The sequence below is a fragment of the Hyperolius riggenbachi genome, chromosome 5 (assembly GCF_040937935.1).
Source record: "Hyperolius riggenbachi isolate aHypRig1 chromosome 5, aHypRig1.pri, whole genome shotgun sequence".
Classification (NCBI taxonomy): Eukaryota; Metazoa; Chordata; class Amphibia; order Anura; family Hyperoliidae; genus Hyperolius; species Hyperolius riggenbachi.
This window is the reverse complement of record NC_090650.1, coordinates 25177233-25201519: the sequence shown is the minus strand read 5'-3', so window position 1 is coordinate 25201519 and position 24287 is coordinate 25177233. Positions and strand designations below refer to the sequence as shown.

General features: G+C 45.2%; 1 protein-coding gene across 1 annotated transcript in view; it reads left to right on the top strand.

Moving 5' to 3' along the window:
- Positions 1–22924, top strand: part of LOC137518025 (serine-rich adhesin for platelets-like) — a 32763-nt gene extending 9839 nt beyond the window's left edge. The window contains exons 2-5 of the mRNA XM_068235198.1: positions 3899–4095; positions 8445–8599; positions 20555–20654; positions 20729–22924. Of these exons, the coding sequence (XP_068091299.1) occupies positions 3912–4095; positions 8445–8599; positions 20555–20654; positions 20729–22917 (2628 nt within the window). The 5' untranslated portion in view covers positions 3899–3911 and the 3' untranslated portion in view covers positions 22918–22924. The remainder of the gene's footprint in view (positions 1–3898; positions 4096–8444; positions 8600–20554; positions 20655–20728) is intronic.
- Positions 22925–24287: the final 1363 nt, after the last annotated feature.

Below are 24287 nucleotides of genomic sequence, written 5' to 3'. Positions count from 1 at the left end.
ATAACAGACACTTTTAGCAGTGAGGATGAAACAGAGAGCAGGGTAGGTGTTTTCTCTAATGTTCCTACTGATATATATATGGTAAAATACATGAGGGTGAATCGTCTCTGGTTCACTTTAAGGCTATTTTAAACTGTTTGGTCCAGGACCGGTTCTAGACTTTTTGCTACCTGAGGCAAACTTGTGAGGATGCGCCCCCCCTATCCCTGATTTGGAATGTTCGCACAGCACCTGACAATTTGCACGGCATGTTATACAGTAGCTGCGCTGCGATATTAGTTATGTAATGCTATTATGCCATGTAATATTTCTGCTTCATTTAATATTTTCAGTCAGCAAGGAAGCATTTGCAACAACCTGAGACATGACATGCTGCAGCTCAACACAGTAACACACTGGCTGGCTGGCTGTGAAAAGCAAACTGCACACCCTGAGGCAGTCGGCAGTCCTCCATTCAGGACAGCAGTGCCACATCTTCCCTTCTGCTGTTTCAAGTAAATTGAAACACTGCTGCTCTCCTGCCTCCCCCCTCCTCACTCACTGTCAGACTCCTCACACAGCACAACAAGCTGCTTTTCCCCAAGGATGACCTTTTCACCTCGCTCTCCTCCTACTCTGACTGCATGCTGTGTGTTTAAACACAGTACAAACATGCCGCCCCTGTAATCTCTGCACCTGATGCCAGTATTTCACCTTGCTTCATGAGAGAACCAGCCCTGGCTGGGTCCTTGTCATAGCGGCCCACAATGTAAGTGTTCTGTAAAGCCCCATTTCTAGGGGCGGGAGGACCGGGGGACCGCCCGGGTGCTGTGAGGGAGGGGGCACAGTAAAGGAGGGGGGAGCAATGGCAGCACATGGGCATCGGCCGCGAGGGCCCCGACTCCTCCCTCTCTCTCCTCTGCTCCCCCCCCCCTCCATTGAATAGATCTCCTGCAGTGGCGGGTGTTAGAAAAAACTCACCTTCCGGGCTCCAGGAGATGTTCACGTGCCACCGTGCTGCTCTCTCTCTGTACATTGCCGCTCACATGAAGTAGGAAGTAGTAGTTACACTACTTCCTGTGAGCGGCGATGTACAGAGAGAGAGCAGCACGTGGAGCCCGGAAAGTGAGTTATTTCTAACACCCTGCTGCAGCAGGAGATCTATTCAATGGAGGGGGGCACAGAGGGGGACCCGAGGAGAGGGAGGGAGGAGTCGGGCTACTCTCCTTGTGGCCAGAGCCGGGACAAGGTCCTCCAGCACCCAAGGCTGAGACACCAAAGTGCGCCCTTCCACCCCAGCCATCACACACTGATTGCTATTAGACTAAGAGGTTCCACAGGGCCCACAACCTCCCCAACACCTTAATATCTAGTTATCTGGCTTGCAGTCACTGCTATGTATCCCCTTTTCTTATTTCTTTCTGCTTCATACACAATTGGGAATGACAGCTGAATGAATTCTGCGCCCCCTCCTACACTGCGCCCTGAGGCTGGAGCCTCTCCAGCCTATGCCTTGGCCCGGCCCTGCTTGTGGCTTAGTCCCATATTGCAACAACCTTTGGGGGAGGGGTCTCCTGCACACTTATGGCTGGCTGGCTAACTTATACTGGGAGCACCTATGGCCGGCTTACCTTAACTGGGGGCACCTATGGCGGCCTAACCTATGCTGGGGAACCAAATCTTATAATAATGTCAGGGTTGGGTTGGTTGGATGAAATTGGTTGAACTCTGTGCAATCAAGTCTTGAAGCAACGTAGAAACGGCAGCTACAATCAAGATGACAAGATTTTACAAATATTAGAAGAAAACTTCTAAAATCAGAAGAAGTGGCAGATCAAACAGTTATCGTGAAGATAACAGATAACTACCACAAACTTCTAGCAACATATTTGCATTTTGGAAGAATTTTCTGCTCCTCATTACATGTAAATAGGCTGATTTTTAACCCTCCTGGCGGTTTATTAATATTTGCCAGGGGGCAGCAAAGTGTTTTTTTTTTTAATTTTTTTTTTTTTTTTTGCTCAGCGGCATCCCCCCAGCCCCTCCGATCAAAGAACGGGATCTCCTGGAGGGCTTCCCCCGTCGCCATGGCAATGGGTGGGATGACATCACCGACGTTGTGACGTCAAAGGGGACTCCGATCCACCCCTCAGCGCTGCCTGGCACTGATTGGCCAGGCAGCGCCCCCGGGGGCGGCTGCGGCGCGACGGATAGCGGCGGATCGGCGGGTAGCGACGGCGATCGGATTGCACACACAGCTAGCAAAATTATGCAAATCGGCCCAGCGGGGCCTGAGCGGTGCCTTCCGGCGGCATAGCCCGAGTTTGGGCTTACCGCCAGGAAGGTTAAGAGAAATGCAGATAAAACTGGAGCAAAAAGTGGAGCAGCTGGGAAGAACCAATCAAGTTTCAGTTGTTAACCACTTCACCTTGCGCGTTGTTTTCACCTTATGGACGAGAGGAATTTTCACATTTCAGCTCTTTTCCCATTCATTCCCCAATACCTTTATCACTAGTTATCACAACAAAATTATCTATACCTTGTTTTTTTCGCCACCAATTAGGCTTTCTTTGGGTGGTATATTATACTAAGTAATATTTTATTTTAAATGCAATTTTATGGAACTAATAAGCATTTAATGATAATAAGGAAAAAAAATGAAAAAAAAATAATTATTTCTCAGTTTTCACCCATTATAGTTTTAAAATAAAACATTCTACTGTGGATAAAAGCCACCCATTTTATTTGCACCTTTGTCCCGGATATTGCAATATTTAAATTATATCCCTAGTAAAATGTATGGTGACAATACTTTATTTGGAAATAAAGGTGCATTTTTTCAGTTTTACATCCATCACTATTTACAAGCCCATAATTGAAAAGTAATATACCCTCTTGACATACAAAATAAAACATTTTCAGTCCCTAATGTATGTAGGTGTAATTTTACTATTTGGCCACAAAATTATTTTCTATAAGTGTACTAGAAGTATGCAAATAGGAAGTAATGCGTTACTTCAGAAGTGACGCAGTCATCTCATTGATGCCGGCGATCACGGGGGCGTAGAAGGGAGATGAATGAAGGGCTACATTCCCATTCATTAATCTACCGATCAGCAGCAGGAGCGAGCGGGAGGGAGTGCGGCGGCACGATCGCTCCTACATCTGTGTATGATCACTGTTTTTGAACAAAAACAGTTATTATTCTCGCTGTACAAGAACGGATCGGCTGAGGGGACTTTTGTCCCCTGCCACCAATCCCCCCTGTCTTCGGGACCATCGCAATCACAGGCTTCCTCCCGTACGATTGCACGTACAGCCCCACAAAGTGCATGGACGTGAATGTCGCGTCCCTGTTGGCTGTAGCAGCACCAGCCGAGGGCGTGAGACTCATGTTCATGCAGCTGAAATGGTTAATGAAAGAGTTCTGACTGGCTGTTCTGGGCAACTGCTTTGGTTTTAGGTTTATTGCACTAATCCTGATTTATCATCTGTTTGTACATCTTATAAGGACTTGGGAAAACACAGACCCAGGAGCACCAATACTGGATTCCAAAAAATAAAGTGTACCACGGTCCCACCCCAGTACCAAGGGGTCACAATAATGGATATCTTCAATGACCGGCACCACAAGGAGAGTATTATAGCTCAATCACTTTATTCTGTCATCCAATCGCAACGACAGACTGCTGTTTCGGCCATAACATGGCCTTTGTCAAGTTGCAGACAACATACAACTTGACAAAGGCCATGTTATGGCCGAAACAGCAGTCTGTCGTTGCGATTGGATGACAGAATAAAGTGATTGAGCTATAATACTCTCCTTGTGGTGTCGGTCATTGAAGATACCTCTTATAAGGACTTAAAATTTTAGCAGTTTTATGGTGATACATTTTCACAAGAGCTTCCTCTTTTTTAGGAGCGGGGTCACCATGGCGGATAACCTTGTCCTACACGTTTCCAACATCCCCTCTGCTCTGTACGAGGACGACTTGGTGAAAGATAAGCTGCTTATGCACTTCCTGCGGAGGAGTAATGGCGGGAACGGAGAAATCAGTATTCAGTACCCCACAGAAGAGGACGGAGTGGCCTTACTGACCTTTGACCGGGAGGAAGGTATGGCAGAGACTCATCATAGGCTGTGGATTTTATACCTCTCATTTTATAGCTGTACCATAACAGAACCCCAAAAAAGAGGAAGTAACAAAACCAGTGTTCTCCCCAGGCTCTTTTAGCCGGGTGCTCCACCCGGCTAGTTTTGGTGAGCACCCGGCTGTAATTGGCTCACCTCCTCCTATGCTGTAAGCAGAGTTGCTCACAGAAGCACCGGCCTTGCATTCTCTTGTCTTGCCCCACCCGGCTACCTTTTCATGCCACCCGGCTGGAAAAATTTCTGGGGAGAACACTGAGAACCCCAGAAAAGAGGAAGTAAAAAGAAAGTAACCATTTCACATTCGCCTCCTAGGTAAGGCTTCTGCTGCTCCTCATCCTCCCCTATTGCTCAGCAGGTGTTTTGTTCTTCCACATCAATGATAGTCCTGAAGATCTGCCTGCGATACAAAGTAGATACAGTACTAGTTGTGATTGACAAAGCCACTACCACTTACCTTTTTCCATGAGAGTAGCGAGGTATACAGACATCAGAGGAAGGAAAGTAGTGATGAGCAGAAATTACGCCTATGCGTAATTACGTATCGTTCACAATTATGCATCATAATCGTAATGCGAAATTTCGTGGAAAATCGTGATTTCATATATAATTGTAATATAGCGTAATTTTTTTGCGTATTTTTTCGTCTAAATTTTTATCAGTTAATAGCAAAGCAATTACGACTATATGTAATTAGGCTTTGTAGATTCAATTGTTTTTCGTGTAGTCATTAGAAATTTTGCATAATTTTCACGTAATTTTGTCCTGACTTTAGCAGTGAATAGAAAAGACCCCATACATGTTATTGCTACCAAAATTATTATCTACATATGTTAAAGGGGAACTTCAGCCTAAACAAACATACTGTCATTAACAGTATGTTAATACTTAACCCCCCCCCCCCTGGGTTGCCCCCCTGATGAAAAGAATCGTAACGCAGCAATGTTTCTTCAGCGTTCCCCAGGAAATAATCGTAATGTGGCCAGCGTTCCCCAGGAAATAATCATATGTGGTCAACGTTCCCCAGGAAATAATCTTAATGTGGCCATTGTTCCCCAGAAAATAATCGTATGTGGCCAGCGTTCCCCAGGAAATAATCGTAATGTTGCCAGCGTTCCCCAGGAAATAATCGTAATGTGGCCAGCGTTCCCCAGGAAATAATCGTATGTGGCCAGCGTTCCCCAGGAAATAATCGTAATGTGGCCAGCGTTCCCCAGGAAATAATCGTAATGTGGCCAGCTTTCCCCAGGAAATAATCGTATGTGGCCAGCGTTCCCCAGGAAATAATCATAATGTGGCCAGCGTTCCCCAGGAAATAATCGTAATGTTGCCAGCGTTCCCCAGAAAATAATCGTATGTGGCCAGCGTTCCCCAGGAAATAATCGTAATGGTGCCAACGTTCCCCACGAAATAATCGTAATGTGGCCAGCGTTCCCCAGGAAATATTCGTAATGTGGCCAGCGTTCCCCAGGAAATAATCGTAATGTTGCCAGCGTTCCCCAGAAAATAATCGTAATGTGGCCAGCTTTCCCCAGGAAATAATCGTATGTGGCCAGCGTTCCCCAGGAAATAATCGTAATGTGGCCAGCGTTCCCCAGGAAATAATCGTAATGTGGCCAGCTTTCCCCAGGAAATAATCGTATGTGGCCAGCGTTCCCCAGGAAATAATCATAATGTGGCCAGCGTTCCCCAGGAAATAATCGTAATGTTGCCAGCGTTCCCCAGAAAATAATCGTATGTGGCCAGCGTTCCCCAGGAAATAATCGTAATGGTGCCAACGTTCCCCACGAAATAATCGTAATGTGGCCAGCGTTCCCCAGGAAATAATCGTAATGTGGCAGCGTTCCCCAGGAAATAATCGTAATGTGGCCAGCGTTCCCCAGGAAATAATCGTAATGTTGCCAGCGTTCCCCAGAAAATAATCGTATGTGGCCAGCGTTCCCCAGGAAATAATCGTAATGGTGCCAACGTTCCCCACGAAATAATCGTAATGTGGCCAGCGTTCCCCAGGAAATAATCGTAATGTGGCAGCGTTCCCCAGAAAATAATCGTATGTGGCCAGCGTTCCCCAGGAAATAATCGTAATGGTGCCAACGTTCCCCACGAAATAATCGTAATGTGGCCAGCGTTCCCCAGGAAATAATCGTAATGTTGCCAGCGTTCCCAAGGAAATAATCTTAATGTTGCCAGCGTTCCCCAGGAAATAATCGTATGTGGCCAGCGTTCCCCAGGAAATAATCTTAATGTGGCCAGCGTTCCCCAGAAAATAATCGTATGTGGCCAGCGTTCCCCAGGAAATAATCGTAATGTTGCCAGCGTTCCCCAGGAAATAATCTTAATGTGGTAGCGTTCCCCAGAAAATAATCGTATGTGGCCAGCGTTCCCCAGGAAATAATCGTAATGTTGCCAGCGTTCCCCACGAAATAATCGTAATGTGGCCAGCGTTCCCCACGAAATAATCGTAATGTTGCCAGCGTTCCCCACGAAATAATCGTAATGTGGCCAGCGTTCCCCAGGAAATAATCGTAATGTGGCCAGCGTTCCCCAGGAAATAATCTTAATGTGGCAGCGTTCCCCAGAAAATAATCGTATGTGGCCAGCGTTCCCCAGGAAATAATCGTAATGTGGCCAGCGTTCCCCAGAAAATTATCCTAATGCGGGCAGTGTTTCACTAAACCTGTAAAAAGAAAAGTATTTACTCACCTGCAGAAGACTCCTCTCCCCGACCGACGATCTATCTGCAGCGGCGGCGACCACGTGTGACAGGCGGGGAGCGGAGGTAGGGGCGGCGCCGACGTGTCAAACTAGCGTGCGACGATCGCACGCTCTGTACAGAGAGGGGGCAGGTAGAGGGGGCGGACCAGTAGGCGGCGGCATCGCACATAATACCTAACGTGCGTGGTGCTCGCTCTGAGGAGGAGAGGAAGGGGGTGGACCAGTAGGCGGCGCCGGGCACAGGCTGAGCTGCCTGTCACAGCCGGCGCCGACCTGGCTGAAAGAGAAAAAAAAAAAAAACACGCACAGAGCGGCGAGAGAGCGCCCACTACCACCAACGGCGCCATAGGCAAAAATCTATAGTTGCCTAATGACACAGACGCCCCTGTACTGACATATCCAACTGTGATACGTTTGTGACAGGACTGTCTTAATGTATGGATATCCTTTCCTTTAATGTATGGGATTACTGTTCACGTATATATGTTAAATGTGTATTATCTTCTGTCTGGTACTGGATGGGTTAATTTAGTTCATCACAGCAACTGGAGAAGTTGCTGTAATTGTTGCTGTATTTTCTGTCCTTGTGCAGAAGAACAAGAACAATGAATTGCTGTGCAATAAGTTACATTTCTTACATTTGCTCACATTCCTTGTCCACAAAGCAACATGTTCTTCTTGCCCTTGGGTAGAGGACAAACATGTTCTGTTCACGTGCTGGATTGGCAACATATGGTTTTTCTGCGCTTGCGCGGAGTAAGATCATGTTGTGATCACGCGCTGAAGCAGCAGCAGCAGCATGTGTTCTTTCTGCACTTGCGCGGAATAGAGAGATGTTCTGATTAGCTGCTTATGCGCTTGCGCGGCTATGACGATTTTGTCTGTTAAAGGCACTTGACTTTGGGATCTTTCCAGATGATCAGCAGACATGCTGTTCGTGTATGTTCCAGTTGTTTCCCCTTCGAGGTCGCTGAGGTCCCCCGATTCTCCCAGGGTGATGCTACAACAGCTTGGTAACGTGTTGATGCATTCTTCTAATTACTCAAAGTAACTATGATTTTGCAGGCTTAGATAATATTGTAACAGGATTGTAGGGCTAAATAAAATATTCCTTTGAGTTGAATATACATGTTTTACAGCAATTTTGTATATTCCCATCTTTGAATGGTGAGCAAAGTTAGATGGTTTAAAAACCCTATTTGCTTAGGCAAAACACCAGCTGTCCCTCTTTGGGAACCCTGTCCCTCTGTCTCCTTCATTTGTCCCTCTTTCAGGACTTTGTCCCTCTTTCTATGTAAATATATGTATTTCTGTACTGAAAAATGTGTTTGACTCTAAACTTTATTCCCATGCTTTAAATTGATATATTTCTTATTTTCAAATGTTAACATGAAGGAATATGACCCAGGATAGGAAGGACTAGAGTGGTTTGAGTTATAAAACAACATATTTTTCTTATGAAATCTTTATGGTATGCGTGACTAGGGGTGTGCTGAGGCGTGATTAGGGGTGTGGCTTAAGTGTCCCTCTTTCTCATCTCCAAAAGTTGGGAGTTATGTACTGGGATTATGGTTAAAACGTCTCGTATTTATGATTACAGTGGCACAGAGGGTCCTGAGCAGGAGTCACGTGCTGGAAATAAATCAGCACTTCTACCCGCTGGAGGTGGAACTGCCAGAGGTGAAACGGCTGGAGGCAAAACGGTTGGAGGTGGAACGGCTGGAAATGAAGCCGCTGGAGCTTAAATCATTAGAGGTAAGTGACAGAGCATCACAGGGATCCATTATCTGTGCATAGTAACCTTTTAATTGCAATTTTGTGGATGATTCACATCCCCAAACATTTACTGTATATACTCACCTATAAGCCGATGTAACGACTTTTCTCTAAGAAAACAAGAAAAAGTCATTGACTCACATATAAGCCCCCTCCCCAGAAGCCAGATCTGCCCCCAGTACAAGTCATTCCCTCTCCTCATAGCCAGATGTGCAGTAAGGATGATACAGCTGTGTCTCAAGGGGCTGATCGCGGCTGAACGGTGGACCGCGGGAGGACGGCGAGGGACTCGCACATGTTTTTGCTGCAGGAGGAAGCAGCGGGTAAGTATCGGTTCTTCTTATATTTACAGCTCTGGTACACTTTAGGCAGGAAATCAGTGGGAAGGACGAGGTTCTGTACAACTGTAGGGAGTTTAGGACACTCCTAAATGAATGCTCCAGACAGTACATGCTCAATTATTGATGGCCAAAACACTTGATCATGATCATTTCAGGTGACAGTTAATGAGCCATCACTGTACAGTCATGCTACTTAGCAGTGGCGTTACTAGAAATCACTGAGCCCCCCAGCGAAACTTTGGATGGGGCCACCATTTGTGCAGAGAATAGAAAGCTTTTTCTCTCCATGCCCCAACTCTTTAAAGAGAATCTGTATTGTTAAAATCACACAAAAGTAAACATACCAGTGCGTTAGGGGACATCTCCTATTACCTTCTGTCACAATTTCGCCGCTCCCCGCCGCATTAAAAGTGGTTAAAAACAGTTTTTAAAAGTTTGTTTATAAACAAACAAAATGGACACCAAAACCGGAAGTAGGTTGATGTACAGTATGTCCACACATAGAAAATACATCCATACACAAGCAGGCTGTATACACCCTTCCTTTTGAATCTCAAGAGATCATTTGTGTGTTTCTTTCCCCCTGCAGTTCTCATGCACTGAAGTTTCAGGCTGCTCTTTTCTTCCTGCAAACAGCTTTGCCCTTGTCTGTAATTCTTCAGTATGTGAAAGCCCAGCCAGCTCAGAGGACGATTTATCCAGCTTGTAAAAGATAAGAGAGAAGCTGCTCTAATCTAAATAATACACAGGCAGTGTGCATAGAGGGGCCTGGAAGGGGGAGTTCATAGCAGAACCACAACACTGAAGAACTTGGCAGCCTTCCAGACACAGGCCGAAAGTCTGACAGGGGAAAGATACATTGATTTATTACAGAGACAGTGATAGTATAAAGTGCTGCAGTAAGCCAGAACACATTAGAATAGCTTTTTGAACTTGTAAGATGATAAAAAACAGGATGCAATTTTTGTTACGGAGTCTCTTTAAGCATCACAACAGTACACTGAATAGGGACTGTCTACAAATCTTTGCATGATTCTACAAATCTTTGTACTGGTTTATCAGTGGCTGAGCAGGACAAGATAAAGAAACTTCTCCCCCCATGGGGCCCCCTGTGGCTTCTGGGCCCCCCTGCACCTGCATCCCTTGCAGGGTCTATTGTTACGCCCCTGCTGCTTAGCTCTCTCTTAAGCAGTATGTCTGTTTGGTGGAAAAGAAAGACTATAGAATTTGTAGGAGGCATATGTTGCATGGGCTATAACAAAATAACAATGATAGATGGGCAAGTAATATCCAGTTTGGAGGGATAAGTAGCTACATGATCAACATCATCGTGGGACACCTGTTTTCAGGCCCGGATAGGCACAGATGTCTTGGCGCCTTAGACTTTGCCCTCTAGGAATTTACAAACCCCCGCTGAACCGCAGCTGCAAGTGTGCTGGCTGTCCTAGCTGTAACTTCTACCTTACTTCCCTTGCCTGTCATAGGTAGCTACAGATGCCCCATAGTATAGGGTAGCCAGACGTACCCTCAACATTAAGTAGCTAGAGTTCCCCCCCTCCCCCAAGTATTAAGTAGCTAAAGGAACCTCAATATTAAGTAGCTAAAGGTGTCCCCAAGTATTAGGTAGCTAGAGGTGCCTCTGACTGAAGGGAGATCTTGTCAGTTGAATGCCGAGAGCAGATTGCGTAATCCTTTATTTACTATCTCATCAGGACTCTACTTAGGGAAGGAGGGAGAGAGGCACTCGAGAGAGTGAGCTGCCTTTCTATCATCAGGCGCCTGTAGGCACGTGCCTACAGTGCCTTTTGGTAAGTCCGGACCTGCCTGTATTCACGATAGATTTTCACCCGAGGTAATTACAAATAATAACCTCAGACAATGTGTATTTAGCTCAATTTAAGCCAGCCTTTGCAGGCATCATGCAGGTAGATGACTTTGAGCAACAGAAATCACTACTTAGGTCTTTTGTTAAACTTTAAGGAAGTCTGAAAAGGAAAAAGTGTTAATATTTGCTTACCTTGCTGATCTTTAACCACTTCAGCCCACAGGGTTGCTTATTTTTGGCATCTGAGCAACCTTCACCTCCCATTCATTTGTCAATAACTTTATCACTACTCATCACAATGAATTGATCTATATTTTGTTTTTTCCGCCACCAATTATGCTTTCTTTGGGTGATACATTTTGCTAAGAATTAATTTATTCTAAATCCATTTTAACAGGAATATTAAGAAAGATATGGAAACAAAAATTATGATTTCCCAGTTTTTGGCCCTTATAGTTTGAAATTAATACATGCTACCATAATTAAAACCCATGTATTTTATTTACCCATTTGTCCCGCTTATTACACCATTTAAATGATGTCCCTATCACAATGTATGGTGCCGATATTTTATTTGAAAATAAAGGTGCATTTTTTTCAATTTGCGTCCATCACTATTTACAAGTTCATCATTTAAAAAATTATATTAACCACTCAACGACCGCCCACTGCACATGGGCGGCCGGAAAGTGGATCCCGCAAGGACCGCCGCATGTACAAGAGGCGGCGGTCCTTGTACGGGCATGGGCGGAGCGATCGCGTCATTCGTGACGCGATCCTCCGCTGGGGACTGGCTCCGCCCCCCTCGCACTGTAACCCGCCGGCCGTTCGGAAGCGCCGGCAGGTTACTAGCACCCGGATCGCCGCATACAAAGTGTATAATACACTTTGTAATGTATACAAAGTGTATTATACAGGCTGCCTCCTGCCCTGGTGGTCCCAGTGTCCGAGGGACCACCAGGGCAAGCTGCAGCCACCCTAGTCTGCACCCAAGCACACTGATTTCCCCCCCTGCCCCCTGATCGCCCACAGCACCCCTCAGACCACCCCCCAGACCCCTGTTTGCACCCAATCACCCCCCTAATCACCCATCAATCACTCCCTGTCACTATCTGTAAACGCTATTTTTTTATTAGGTCTCTAACTGCACCCTGGGGACTCCTGATCTCCCCCCCCCACCACTCAGATTCTCCCCAGACCCCCCCCCCCTGTGTACTGTATGCATCTATCCCCCCTGATCACCTGTCAATCACCTGTCAATCACCCATCAATCATCCCCTGTCACTGCCACCCATCAATCAGCCCCTAACCTGCCCCTTGCGGGCAATCTGATCACCCACCCACACCAATAGATCGCCCGCAGATCCGACGTCAGATTACCTCCCAAGTGCAGTGTTTACATCTGTTCTCTACCCTAAACACCCACTAATTACCCATCAATCACCCATCAATCACCCCCTATCACCACCTGTCACTGTTACCCATCAGATCAGACCCTAATCTGCCCCTTGCGGGCACCCAATCACCCGCCTACACGCTCAGATTACTTATCAATTCACCAGTGCAATATTTACATCTGTTCTTCCCTGTAATAACCCACTGATCACCTGTCAATCACCCATCAATCACCCCCTGTCACTGCCACCCATCAATCACCCCCTGTCACTGCCACCCATCAATCAGCCCCTAACCTGCCCCTTGCGGGCAATCTGATCACCCACCCACACCAATAGATTGCCCGCAGATCCGACGTCAGATCACCTCCCAAGTGCAGTGTTTACATCTGTTCTCTACCCTAAACACCCACTAATTACCCATCAATCACCCATCAATCACCACCTGTCACTGTTACCCATCAGATCAGACCCTAATCTGCCCCTTGCAGGCACCCAATCACCAGCCTACATGCTCAGATTGCCCTCAGACCCCCCCTTATCAATTCGCCAGTGCAATATTTACATCTGTTCTTCCCTGTAATAACCCACTGATCACCTGTCAATCACCTGTCAATCACCTGTCAATCATCCGTCAATCACCCCCTGTCACTGCCACCCATCAATCACTCCCTGTCACTGCCACCCATCAATCAGCCCCTAACCTGCCCCTTGCGGGCAATCTGATCACCACCCACACCAATAGATCGCCCGCAGCTCCGACGTCAGATCACCTCCCAAGTGCATTGATTACATCTGTTCTCTACCCTAAACACCCACTAATTACCCATCAATCACCCCCTGTCACTGCTACCCATCAGATTAGACCCCTATCTGCCCCTAGGGCACTCAATCACCTGCCCACACCCTCAGAACGCCCTCAGACCCCAGCCCTGATCACCTCGCCAGTGCATTGCTTGCATCTATTCCCCCTCTAATCACACCTTGAGACACCCATCAATCACCTCCTGTCACCCCCTAGCACACCTACCCATCAGATCAGGCCCTAATTTGCCCCGTGTGGGCTCCTGATCACTCGGTCAAACCCTAAGATCCCCCTCAGACCCCCTTCCGATCACTTCCCCAGTGCATTGATTGCATCTATTTTCCCCTCTAACCACCCCTTGAGACACCCATCAATCACCTCCTGTCACCCCCCTACCACTCCTATCCATCAGATCAGGCCCAATACAACCTGTCATCTAAAAGGCCACCCTGCTTATGACCGGTTCCACAAAATTCTCCCCCTCATAGACCACCTGTCATCAAAATTTGCAGATGCTTATACCCCTGAACAGTCATTTTGAGACATTTGGGTTCCAGACTACTCACGGTTTTGGGCCCGTAAAATGCCAGGGCGGTATAGGAACCCCACAAGTGACCCCATTTTAGAAAAAAGACACCCAAGGTATTCTGTTAGGTGTATGACGAGTTCATAGAAGATTTTATTGTTTGTCAAAAGTTAGCGGAAATTGATTTTTATTGTTTTTTTTTCACAAAGTGTCATTTTTCACTAACTTGTGACAAAAAATAAAATCTTCTATGAACTCGCCATACACCTAACGGAATACCTTGGGGTGTCTTCTTTCTAAAATGGGGTCATTAGTGGGGTTCCTATACTGCCCTGACATTTTAGGGGCCCTAAACCGTGAGGAGTAGTCTTAAAACAAAAATGACCTGTGAAATCCTAAAGGTACTCATTGGACTTTGGGCCCCTTAGCACAGTTAGGGTGCAAAAAAGTGCCACACATGTGGTATCGCCGTACTCAGGAGAAGTAGTATAATGTGTTTTGGGGCGTATTTTTACACATACCCATGCTGAGTGGGTATGTGTAAATGGACAATTGTGTGTAAAAAAAATCAAACAATTGTCATTTACAGAGATATTTCTCCCACCCAGCATGGGTATGTGTAAAAATACACCACAAAACACATTATACTACTTCTCCTGAGTATGGCGGTACCACATGTGTGGCACTTTTTTACACCCTAAGTGCGCTAAGGGGCCCAAAGTCCAATGAGTACCTTTAGGATTTCACAGGCAATTTTGCGACATTTGGTTTCAAGACTACTCCTCCCGGTTTAGGGCCCCTAAAATGCCAAGGCAGTATAGAAACCCCACAAATGACCCCATTCTAGAAAGAAGACACCCAAAGGTATTCCGTTAGGAGTATGGTGAGTTCATAGAAGATTTTATTTTTTGTCACAAGTTAGCGGAAAATGACACTTTGTGAAAAAAAAACAATACAAATCAATTTCCGCTAACTTGTGACAAAAAAATAAAATCTTCTATGAACTCACTATACTCCTAACAGAATACCTTGGGGTTTCTTCTTTCTAAAATGGGGTCATTAGTGGGGTTCCTATACTGCCCTGGCATTTTAGGGGCCCTAAACCTTGAGGAGTAGTCTTGAAACAAAAATGACCTGTGAAATCCTAAAGGTACTCATTGGACTTTGGGCCCCTTAGCGCAGTTAGGGTGCAAAAAAGTGCCACACATGTGGTATCGCCGTACTCAGGAGAAGTAGTATACCGTATTTTCCGCCGTATAAGACGCACTTTTTCTCCCCCCAAAATAGGGAGAAAAAGTCCCTGCGTCTTATACGGCAAAGGCAGGGAATCCCCAACTTGCGAACGCCCGCCGATATGAACCGCCGACCCGACGCCATTGGGGATTCCCTGCCTGTGTGTGCGCTCGCTGTGCCTGGCTCCCCTGCGTGCTTAAGGTGTCCCCCTCTAATTTCCTCCTGCCCCCTCCATGTGCGCATCTCCCCGGTGCCCGCCCCCACCTCCCCCCCTCCCGCGCGCGTGTCTCCGATATCCTCCGATGTAAAGCCTTCCTCTCTCCGGGTCTGCAGCTGCAGCGGCTTACCTCCTATATGCCGCCGGGAAGACTGCAGACACCCGGCTACTCCATGTGTTCCCTCTACTGCGCGGCTTGTACTGATTGCGTCATCAGTACAAGCCGCGCAGTAGAGGGAACACATGGAGTAGCCGGGTGTCTGCAGTCTTCCCGGCGGCATATAGGAGGTAAGCCGCTGCAGCTGCAGACCCGGAGGGAGGAAGGCTTTACATCGGAGGATATCGGAGACACGCGCGTGGGGGTGGGGCGGGCACCGGGGAGATGCACACATGGATGGAGGGGGCAGGAGGAAATTAGAGGGGGACACCACGCAGGGGAGCCAGGCACATGCCACAAGGGGCAAACGAGACTGATGAGAGGGACACAGGAGGACATATGGGGAGGACACATGGGGAGGACACAGACTGACACAGGAGGACACATGGGGAGAGGGACACAGGAGGACACATGGGGAGAGGGACACAGGAGGACACATGGAGAGGACACAGACTGACACAGGACGACACATGGGGAGAGGGACACAGACTGACACAGGAGGACACATGGGGAGAAGGACATAGACTGACACAGGAGGATACAAGGGGAGACTGACACAGGAGGACACATGGGGAGAGGTGCACAGGAGGACACATGGGGAGACTGACCCAGGAGGACACATGGGGAGACTGACCCAGGAGGACACATGGGGAGAAGGGGCAGTCAGGACACGTGGGAGACAGGTAGACAAGGTGCACATGGGGAGAAGGGACACACAGGACACATATGGGAGACAGGACACATGGGGAGACGGACACAGGAGGACATATGGGGAGAAGAGGCAGTCAGGACACATGGGGGAAACAGGACACAGAGGGAGACAGGCAGACAGGGTACACATGGGGGAGACAGGCAGACAGGTACTCATGGGGAAAAGGGGCACACTGGACACATAGAAAAACACATGGGGCATACAGCAGGACAGATGGGGCACACAGGAAGAGACATGAGGTACACAGGAGCACACAACATGTACAAGACGCTCCTGGAATATGGACGCACCAGGTTTAGTATTTTTTTCCTGGTTTTTGCCCTCTAAATTTGGGTGCGTCTTATATTCCGGAGCGTCTTATACGGCGCGAAATACGGTAATGTGTTTTGGGGTGTATTTTTACACATACCCATGCTGAGTGGGAGAAATATCTCTGTAAATGGACAATTGTGTGTAAAAAAAATAAATCAAAAATTGTCATTTACAGAGATATTTCTCCCACCCAGCATGGGTATGTGTAAAAATACACCCCAAAACACATTATACTACTTCTCCTGAGTTTGGCAATACCACATGTGTGGCACTTTTTTGCAGCCTAACTGCGCTAAGGGGCCCAAAGTCCAATGAGCACCTTTAGGCTTTACAGGGGTGCTTACAATTAGGCACCCCCCAAAATGCAAGGACATAACACACCCCACAAATTACCCCATTTTGGAAAGTAGACACTTCAAGGTATTCAGAGAGGAGCATAGTGAGTCCGTGGCAGATTTCATTTTTTTTTTTGCCGCAAGTTAGCAGAAATGGAACCTTTTTTTTTTTTTTTTTTTTTTTGGTCACAAAGTGTCATTTTCCGCTAACTTGTGACAAAAAATAAAATCTTCTATGAACTCACCATGCCTCTCAGTGAATACTTTGGGATGTCTTCTTTCCAAAATGGGGTCATTTGGGGGGTATTTATACTATCCTGGAATTCTAGCCCCTCATGAAACATGACAGGGGGTCAGAAAAGTCAGAGATGTTTGAAAATGGGAAAATTCACTTTTTGCACCATAGTTTGTAAACGCTATAACTTTTACCCAAACCAATAAATATAGGCTGAATGGGTTGTTTTTATTAAAAACATGTTTGTCCACATTTTTCGTGCTGCATGTATACAGAAATTTTACTTTATTTGAAAAATGTCAGCACAGAAAGTTAAAAAAATCATTTTTTTGCCAAAATTCATGTCTTTTTTGATGAATATAATAAAAAGTAAAAATCGCAGCAGCAATCAAATAGCACCAAAAGAAAGCTTTATTAGTGACAAGAAAAGGAGCCAAAATTCATTTAGGTGGTAGGTTGTATGAGCGCAATAAACCGTGAAAGCTGCAGTGGTCTGAATGGAAAAAAAGGGTCTGGTCTGGGTAATTTTTGGTGTGGGAGGTAAACACATTTTTTACATTTAAAATTAGCTATTTATTTGTTTAAAAAATGGATGTGGGTGTAGTTTTACTATTTAGCCACAAGATGGCTACAGTGAAAAAGTCCTGGAAGCTTGATCGTACGCTTCCAGGAAGAAGAATGAGGACAGGAAACTTTTTGTAACCAAGAAAAACCACAGCCTCTGATTAGAGGTTGTCGGCTTTTCTGCGGGGGGCTTTGATCAGTGAATGGGATCTATAATCCCTTTCATTGATCACTGAACTAACGGCCAGCAGAGTGCGCGCAGCCTATCTGGACGAGAATGTTCGTCCAGATAGGCTTAAGTGGTTAAGCTGCATACTTGCCGCCCGAGGGGTCCTGTGATGTTCCCTTGACGATGGTCGTCAAGCCATGCTTCTTCTTGCTGGCGGGTATTCATGACATCATGTGACACTACACGTCGGGAACGATCGAGACTTCAAGCGATCGTGGTAATTTGTGCGGGGGTCTTTGGGGAATCTTAGCGATCTGATTCGCCGTGACAGTTGTTTTTGCGGTGCAACGCTAAGCAATGCTAGCGTGGTTGTGTGACTGTACCCACATCGCGATATCGCGGAAACAACCGATCAGTGCTCAAAAAATTGTCCGTCGTTGGTATCATGACATGGGTTTAGGCTTTTCAGACAAATTGGTAAATTAACCCTTTAGCAGCAAATTTATTTAGAACTTCAACAAAGGACCGGCATCACACAAAGGTATTATAAGTTCTGATACTTTATTAAGTCATAAAATGACTGACAACGACAGCCCGCTGTTTCAGCCACTGTTGGCCTTTCTCAAGTTGCCATACAAGTCAAATGCAACACCTGAATGTACACACAAGCATTATATACAAAAACCGCCCCCAAGGAGAAGGAAGCGGAGAAGGTGGTGGTCCCAAGGGAAAGCCTCCCCGCAATATCATGAACTTGAGACCAAGGAAGAGGACCTAAAGGGTTCATTGCTAGTGGTAAATATCTCTTCATATGTGTTATCAGAAGTCCTTTAGCCCCACCCATCTGCCAATTTTTTTTGAATTGGAACATGACTTATACAGATTCTTTTGTTCCGTTAAATTGAAACATTTCTTCATTAATTTGCCCCCTAATGTAACCTGTAGGGACACTGGATCAATTGTTGATGACTGTTTTTTCCTCAGAGACTCTGGTTTACAAAATAAGAGCCAATTTTTACTGTCTAGCCATGGGCTCATAGCTGCTTATATAGCTAGAGTTACTGAGGATGTGAACAAAATTGAGCAGGACTTTAAGAGAGGTCAATTTCCTGTTGCATATAACCAGTCCAGAATAGAAAGTGATGCCCTTAAATCTCTGCAGAGCAATACTGGGATAGTCGTTTGCCCTGCAGATAAAGGAGGCGCTGTTGTTGTTATTGATAGATGTGATTACGAACAAGAAATTATGCGACAGTTAACTGATTCTGCTGTATATATAGTGTTGGGGTGTGATCCTTTACCCACTATACAAAGGGAAATTTTGAAAATAGTACAGGATGCATTACTGAACAATGTGATTAATGAAGAACTTTTTTAAGTTCCTACAACAGGACAACCCCACCATGCCACATATCTACATTTTGCCCAAAATACATAAGACGCTTATTTGTCCTCCTGGGTGACCGATTGTGGCAGGGGTGGGGTCTGTCTTTGTCCCTCTGGCTCGGTTTTTAGATAAAATTTTGCAACCTATCGTCCTATCCCTAGATTCCTATTTGAGGGACACAGAAATGTTCCTCACTAGGCTCAGAGGTCTTCCACCATTGGAGGACGATGTCCTTTTGGTCACCCTTGATGTGGAAAGCCTCTACACCTCCATCCCGCATGATGGGGGTGTAGAGACTGTCGATTGGTATGCCATGATGCAGACAGACGGTTCGTTGCAGCAGCGCAGGTCCCTGATTAGATTATTGGAGGTCGTACTGAAATGTAATTATTTTGAGTATGGGGGTACTTTCTATGGACAACACAGGGGCACAGCAATGGGCTCTAACATGGCTCCCTCCTATGCAAATTTATATATGGGTTTGTTTGAGGAGATTTTTGTGTACCTCAACCCCATATTCCGCCAGCGCTCTCTGTGTTGGTGGAGATTTATTGATGACATATTTTGCATATCGAGGGGGCCACGTGGAAGCCTGGATGAATTCCTCCAACAAATACATCAGCAGTGCCCCTAAATTCGTCTAACAGCACACGTTGACTCTGGCACACACCTTCAACCTGAGCCTGAGTAGGTGCTCCCCTAACCACATTTGTAGAAATGTATTTAGCTATAGGCTTGCAAGTGCTCCAGACCAATTTATTTTAGCACTTTTTTATTTCTTTATTTGCTACATTTCCCTGCTAATTATTAGTACTGCTGTAATGCGTATTTATGACCACTTGTCACTAGGGGGCAGTGTGATACAATAACAGCAGACTTCTGCTTTAAGTGTCTATTTTTTCTGCTAGTAGAGAGAGATCAAAGCATTCCAAGAATTTACAGAACAACAAGTTTTGCCGACTGAAGTCAAAAGCAGGGCACGTATTTCAAACTCAAACAAGATAACTATATTGAAGCTGCTAATGAGTTAAAGATAGTTGTCCAAAAGGACATGCAGAGGAGGCTCTAAAGGATATTAAGCTCTAAAAAAAATTGTTCTCTTTGTTCCCTGTTGCTATAGAGATAAACAAAAGTTTGCTTTCTTAAAACAGAAAGAATTTGCGATAATTCAGGTTGGAGTGAGCTCGAGATGTCTCCCAGTGCATCACTGCTGAATATATGCAAATTAACCATTGTACCCTTAGTAGCTAAACACACCTCCAGAACAGCTGGAATGCAATGATGTGTCAGCTTGTTAATTTGTACAGAGCCATAATAATTCAACATGCATAGAGACTGTTTCGGATTGGTTGCTCCTCATCAGTGCATGGCATGGATTAATTTGGCTCTATGAAGAAGGGCTTGTAACACCGAGAGGTACAGACTAACCAGCAAGCTCATGGTGACCTAGAACTCATTGGACCTGAATTATCGCAAATTCTTTCTGTTTTAAGAAAGCAAACTTTTGTTTTTCTTAACATCTTAGTAAGGGGGCTTTTAGGACCATTGTAGTCCCTTACACACTTCAATGAGTTCTGGGTCACCATGAGCTTGCTGGTCAGTCTGTGCCATAGAGATAAAGGATGAGTTATTGTTTATCACTTTACAAATGCCTTGATAGGATGTCCATCTGTGCATTGAGACATGTGGCTGAAGCAGTCTGTACAATCTTCTCTTTTGCAGTTCACCATGCCCGCCAGGACCAATCTGAGCCTTCAAAATGACAGTGACACTGCAGAGGTCAAGAAAGTCCAGGAAGAAGACTCAGAACTTCCCATTCAAGGTACTTTTAAGAATCTGATTTCATGTTATGAAGAACTTTATGAGAAACTTAAAATCTTTAACTCTTTTCTTCAGATGCCGACAGCTACATGACCCTTATGGACCAGGAAAACTCTGAGGAACACAATCTCAAAAAATATGTCTCCAGAAAAGAAGATCACAGACAAAAGGCACACCAAAATGACAGGTCTTCATCTACCATTAACCAAAATACATCAGCTAGGATGGCAGACCAATCATCTGAGTGTGCGTCGGATGGTGGTAGGAATGGAAGACCTGGCAAAAGGTCACCTTTGACCAGTAATGCAAGACCAGCTTCAGGAAGCAGGAACCTAGCATTTACCATCACAAAGCCAGCTGAAGGCTTAAGTGCCCAGTCGATACAACAGGAGGACACAGTGACTAAGACAAGTCCCAGTCAAAGAAAGCTCAAGGACACGCAAGCAGTTGACTTAAACGCCTGTAAAAGAAATCCAAAATATACAACTGAAGATGACTTACCTTCCAGCTCAAAACACCCCAAGAACATTTGTTCAGACATAACTTCTGAAACTTCTGACCAGAGGAAATACAAGGAGCCAGTCACAAGTTCATCTAATCCTGCATCTTTTACAGAGACCAGTCAATCATCCTCAAGATCAACCACTGATAATTGTTCAAGACCAATTCACTCCAGAAATAACCCTGGCCAAAACATACTTGTTACGGAACTCTTTGTGGACTCAACAGTTCTTACCTACATAAGGTCATTTAAAAAAAGAATTATAGATAATATTCTTAGTCGAGCTCATGCACAAATGAATTTAGAGATCTGTGATGGAGTTAACAAGGTTGTGTTAACCACAAAATCTGCAGATCTTCAAGAGCAATTTAATGAAGGTGCTAAAGAGATTTCAGACATCTTCCTAGAGTACCAGCATTGCCTCCAGGCTCAAAACATCTATCTGTCAGATGTTTCAGAACCACACAAACAACAATTAAACAAAAGGTTGCAGTTATATCTTAATCGTCATGAGATCTGGACAACAGCAATTAAGAATTATCTGTACCTTATAGGTCCTTCTAAAGCTGTCACTGAATTCATGGCCAAATGGAAAGCAATGGAAGGTAACATTACAAACTTTCTACTGCTAGTTAGAGAAGAGGATGCTCCATATTCCACTCATCACCAAGGGGTAGGGATGGACAATTTAAAATTCTCTACAAATTGTATTGTAAATGAGGACAAAACAATGGATAGCGATTCACCATCAGCAAATAATAAAAGACCAGACTACAACTCAGGGCTGTCCAGTGACCCAGCTGTTACCAGGGGAAATGCTAGCGGTGACTTTATTTCTAAGTCAGGGAATGTCAAGGACACACTTAGAGTCAACACAAGTACGGGTAAAAGTACACCCAGAAACCAGGCTGCAGTTTATAGAAACTCCAGTCCAGAACATCCCAAGGACACCACTGCAGATGACTTCACTTCTAAGCCCCACACCTCTGTGGACTTATCAATGAAGCAAACTTCTAGCTCATCATCTATGGGGGCCAGTCGGTCATCCTCACAATCATACACACCTAATTTATCTGCACCAAAACACTCGATAAATAATCTGGACCAGATTCCTCTCTCTACGGAATTCCTTGTAGACTCTTCTGTTCTTTACTACGTAACCTCTTTCAGAAAACACGAGATTGATAAAATTCTTAACCAGGGTTATGTTGAAATGCGAACAGAGCCCGGAGATGAGTTCACCAACATTGTCTTGGTAGCAGAATCTTCAAATTATCCGGAGCGTTTTTACAAAACGGCTCGCGAAATTTCATGCATCTTTTCTGAGCATGAGCATTTACTTAGACATGAAAAGATCACACTGTCACATACATCAGAGCGGCAAAAAGAATATATAATAAGAATGTTGCAGTCATATCTTTCTCGTCATCACATCTGGTCATCAGTGGGTGAAAACATTGTACATCTTATTGGTCCTTCCGGAAACATCCTTGAATTTAAAGAGAAGTGGAGAGCGAATAGGGAGGACATGCTGACATTCCTACGTTTTGTAACAGAAAGAGAATCTCGGGATCCTCATCTGGTGGAAGGGATAACCAGTTTGCATCTGTCCACTCCCAGAAATGACTTGACACATGATGGCCAAGGCCATATGGCAAGACCTGCGAGTTCCAGTCTAAAGCCTGGCACCGGGACAAGCGGTGTGAATCCACAACCCAATGCCACTTGTAACAAGACATTGCCCAGTAAACAATCTTATTGAAAATTCATTTATTGATGCTGACTTAGGGAACCCATTAACGCTAAAAATTTTAGTGATCGATCACATTTTTAATCAGATTGTTAAAATCAAAAGAAAATATCGTATTTAATTAATTTATTGCATTAAAACAGGGGTCCCCAAACATTTTGGGTCGAGGGCCGGGTCAACATACTTCAGACTGCTGGGGGGCCGGAGTATACATAAAATGATGTAGAAGTCTTTGTGGGCCAGACAGTGAAGCATACCCAGGTGACAACCTGCAGTCCCAATTGGACAGCAGTGTCACCTGATGTGGAATTTGATTGGAAACCACCAAATTACTGCCTTTTGGCCTCCATTTGGATTGGTGGTGCCTGCACTGCTAATCTATATGCGTTCCAATAATATTTATTGATGTAGCTGACCGCGTCTTTAAGTAATACATTTTGTGTGTGGGGGCCGGTAAAAAAGCCTCAGGGAGCCACATTCGGCCCACGGGCCTTAGTTTGAGGACCACTGCATTAAAAGATCCCAGCTATTCCCAATACCAAAAACTATTGCGATTGTATGCATGAAAAACTCCATCATGCCCATTGACAAGATCGATTGGGCCCACCAGCTTCTATGTTTTCATAGCGGATGATCTCAATAATCTAACCGAAAGTATTGTTCTCTGAAAATGTTTCTGTTATTTGGCACCTTTACTGTTAACTACTTAAAGACTGCTCCACACCAATTGGCGTGGATGCGGCGGCAGCCCCAGAACCGCCTAACGCCAATTGGCGTGCAGTCCTGGGGGCGTTTTGCAGGAGATCACGCGCACGCAGCTCCACTTAAAAGACAGAGCTCCATTCCGTCATCATTCTCTCATCGGCGATCCCCGCTAGGAGACTGTTAGAAGGTGAAACCACCATCTAGTTACACTGTGCAGTGCTGCGATCTACGACAGCGATGTACTGGGGACAGCCGTGTCACTCGGCTGTCTCCTGGAGAGGCTCAAAGAGGACACCCGAAGCGAAAATAAACAAATTAAATAAACAATTCTATCTATCTTCCTTCTCCTAAAAATTACTTTTTAAGATATTCCATAGTTTTATTTTATGTTTAAATCTCCTTTTTAAGTTTTTTAACTGTTTTTGCTCAATGACACATTCATTAAAGTATGCCAGAGCTAAAAATCTATGAACTTTTGACCATTTTTATCTCTTTCCTGCTCTCAGAAGCCATTTTCTGCTAGGAAAGTGTTTTATAGTTGGAATTTCTTATCACACTGTGAGGGTCACACTGTAGTCACTTCCTGTCTGAGTCAGGACTGAGTCAGCCACTTACATACCTGATGTTTAACTCTTTCAGGCAGAGAAAGAAAAAAAGGAACACAGCATAGTTATTTG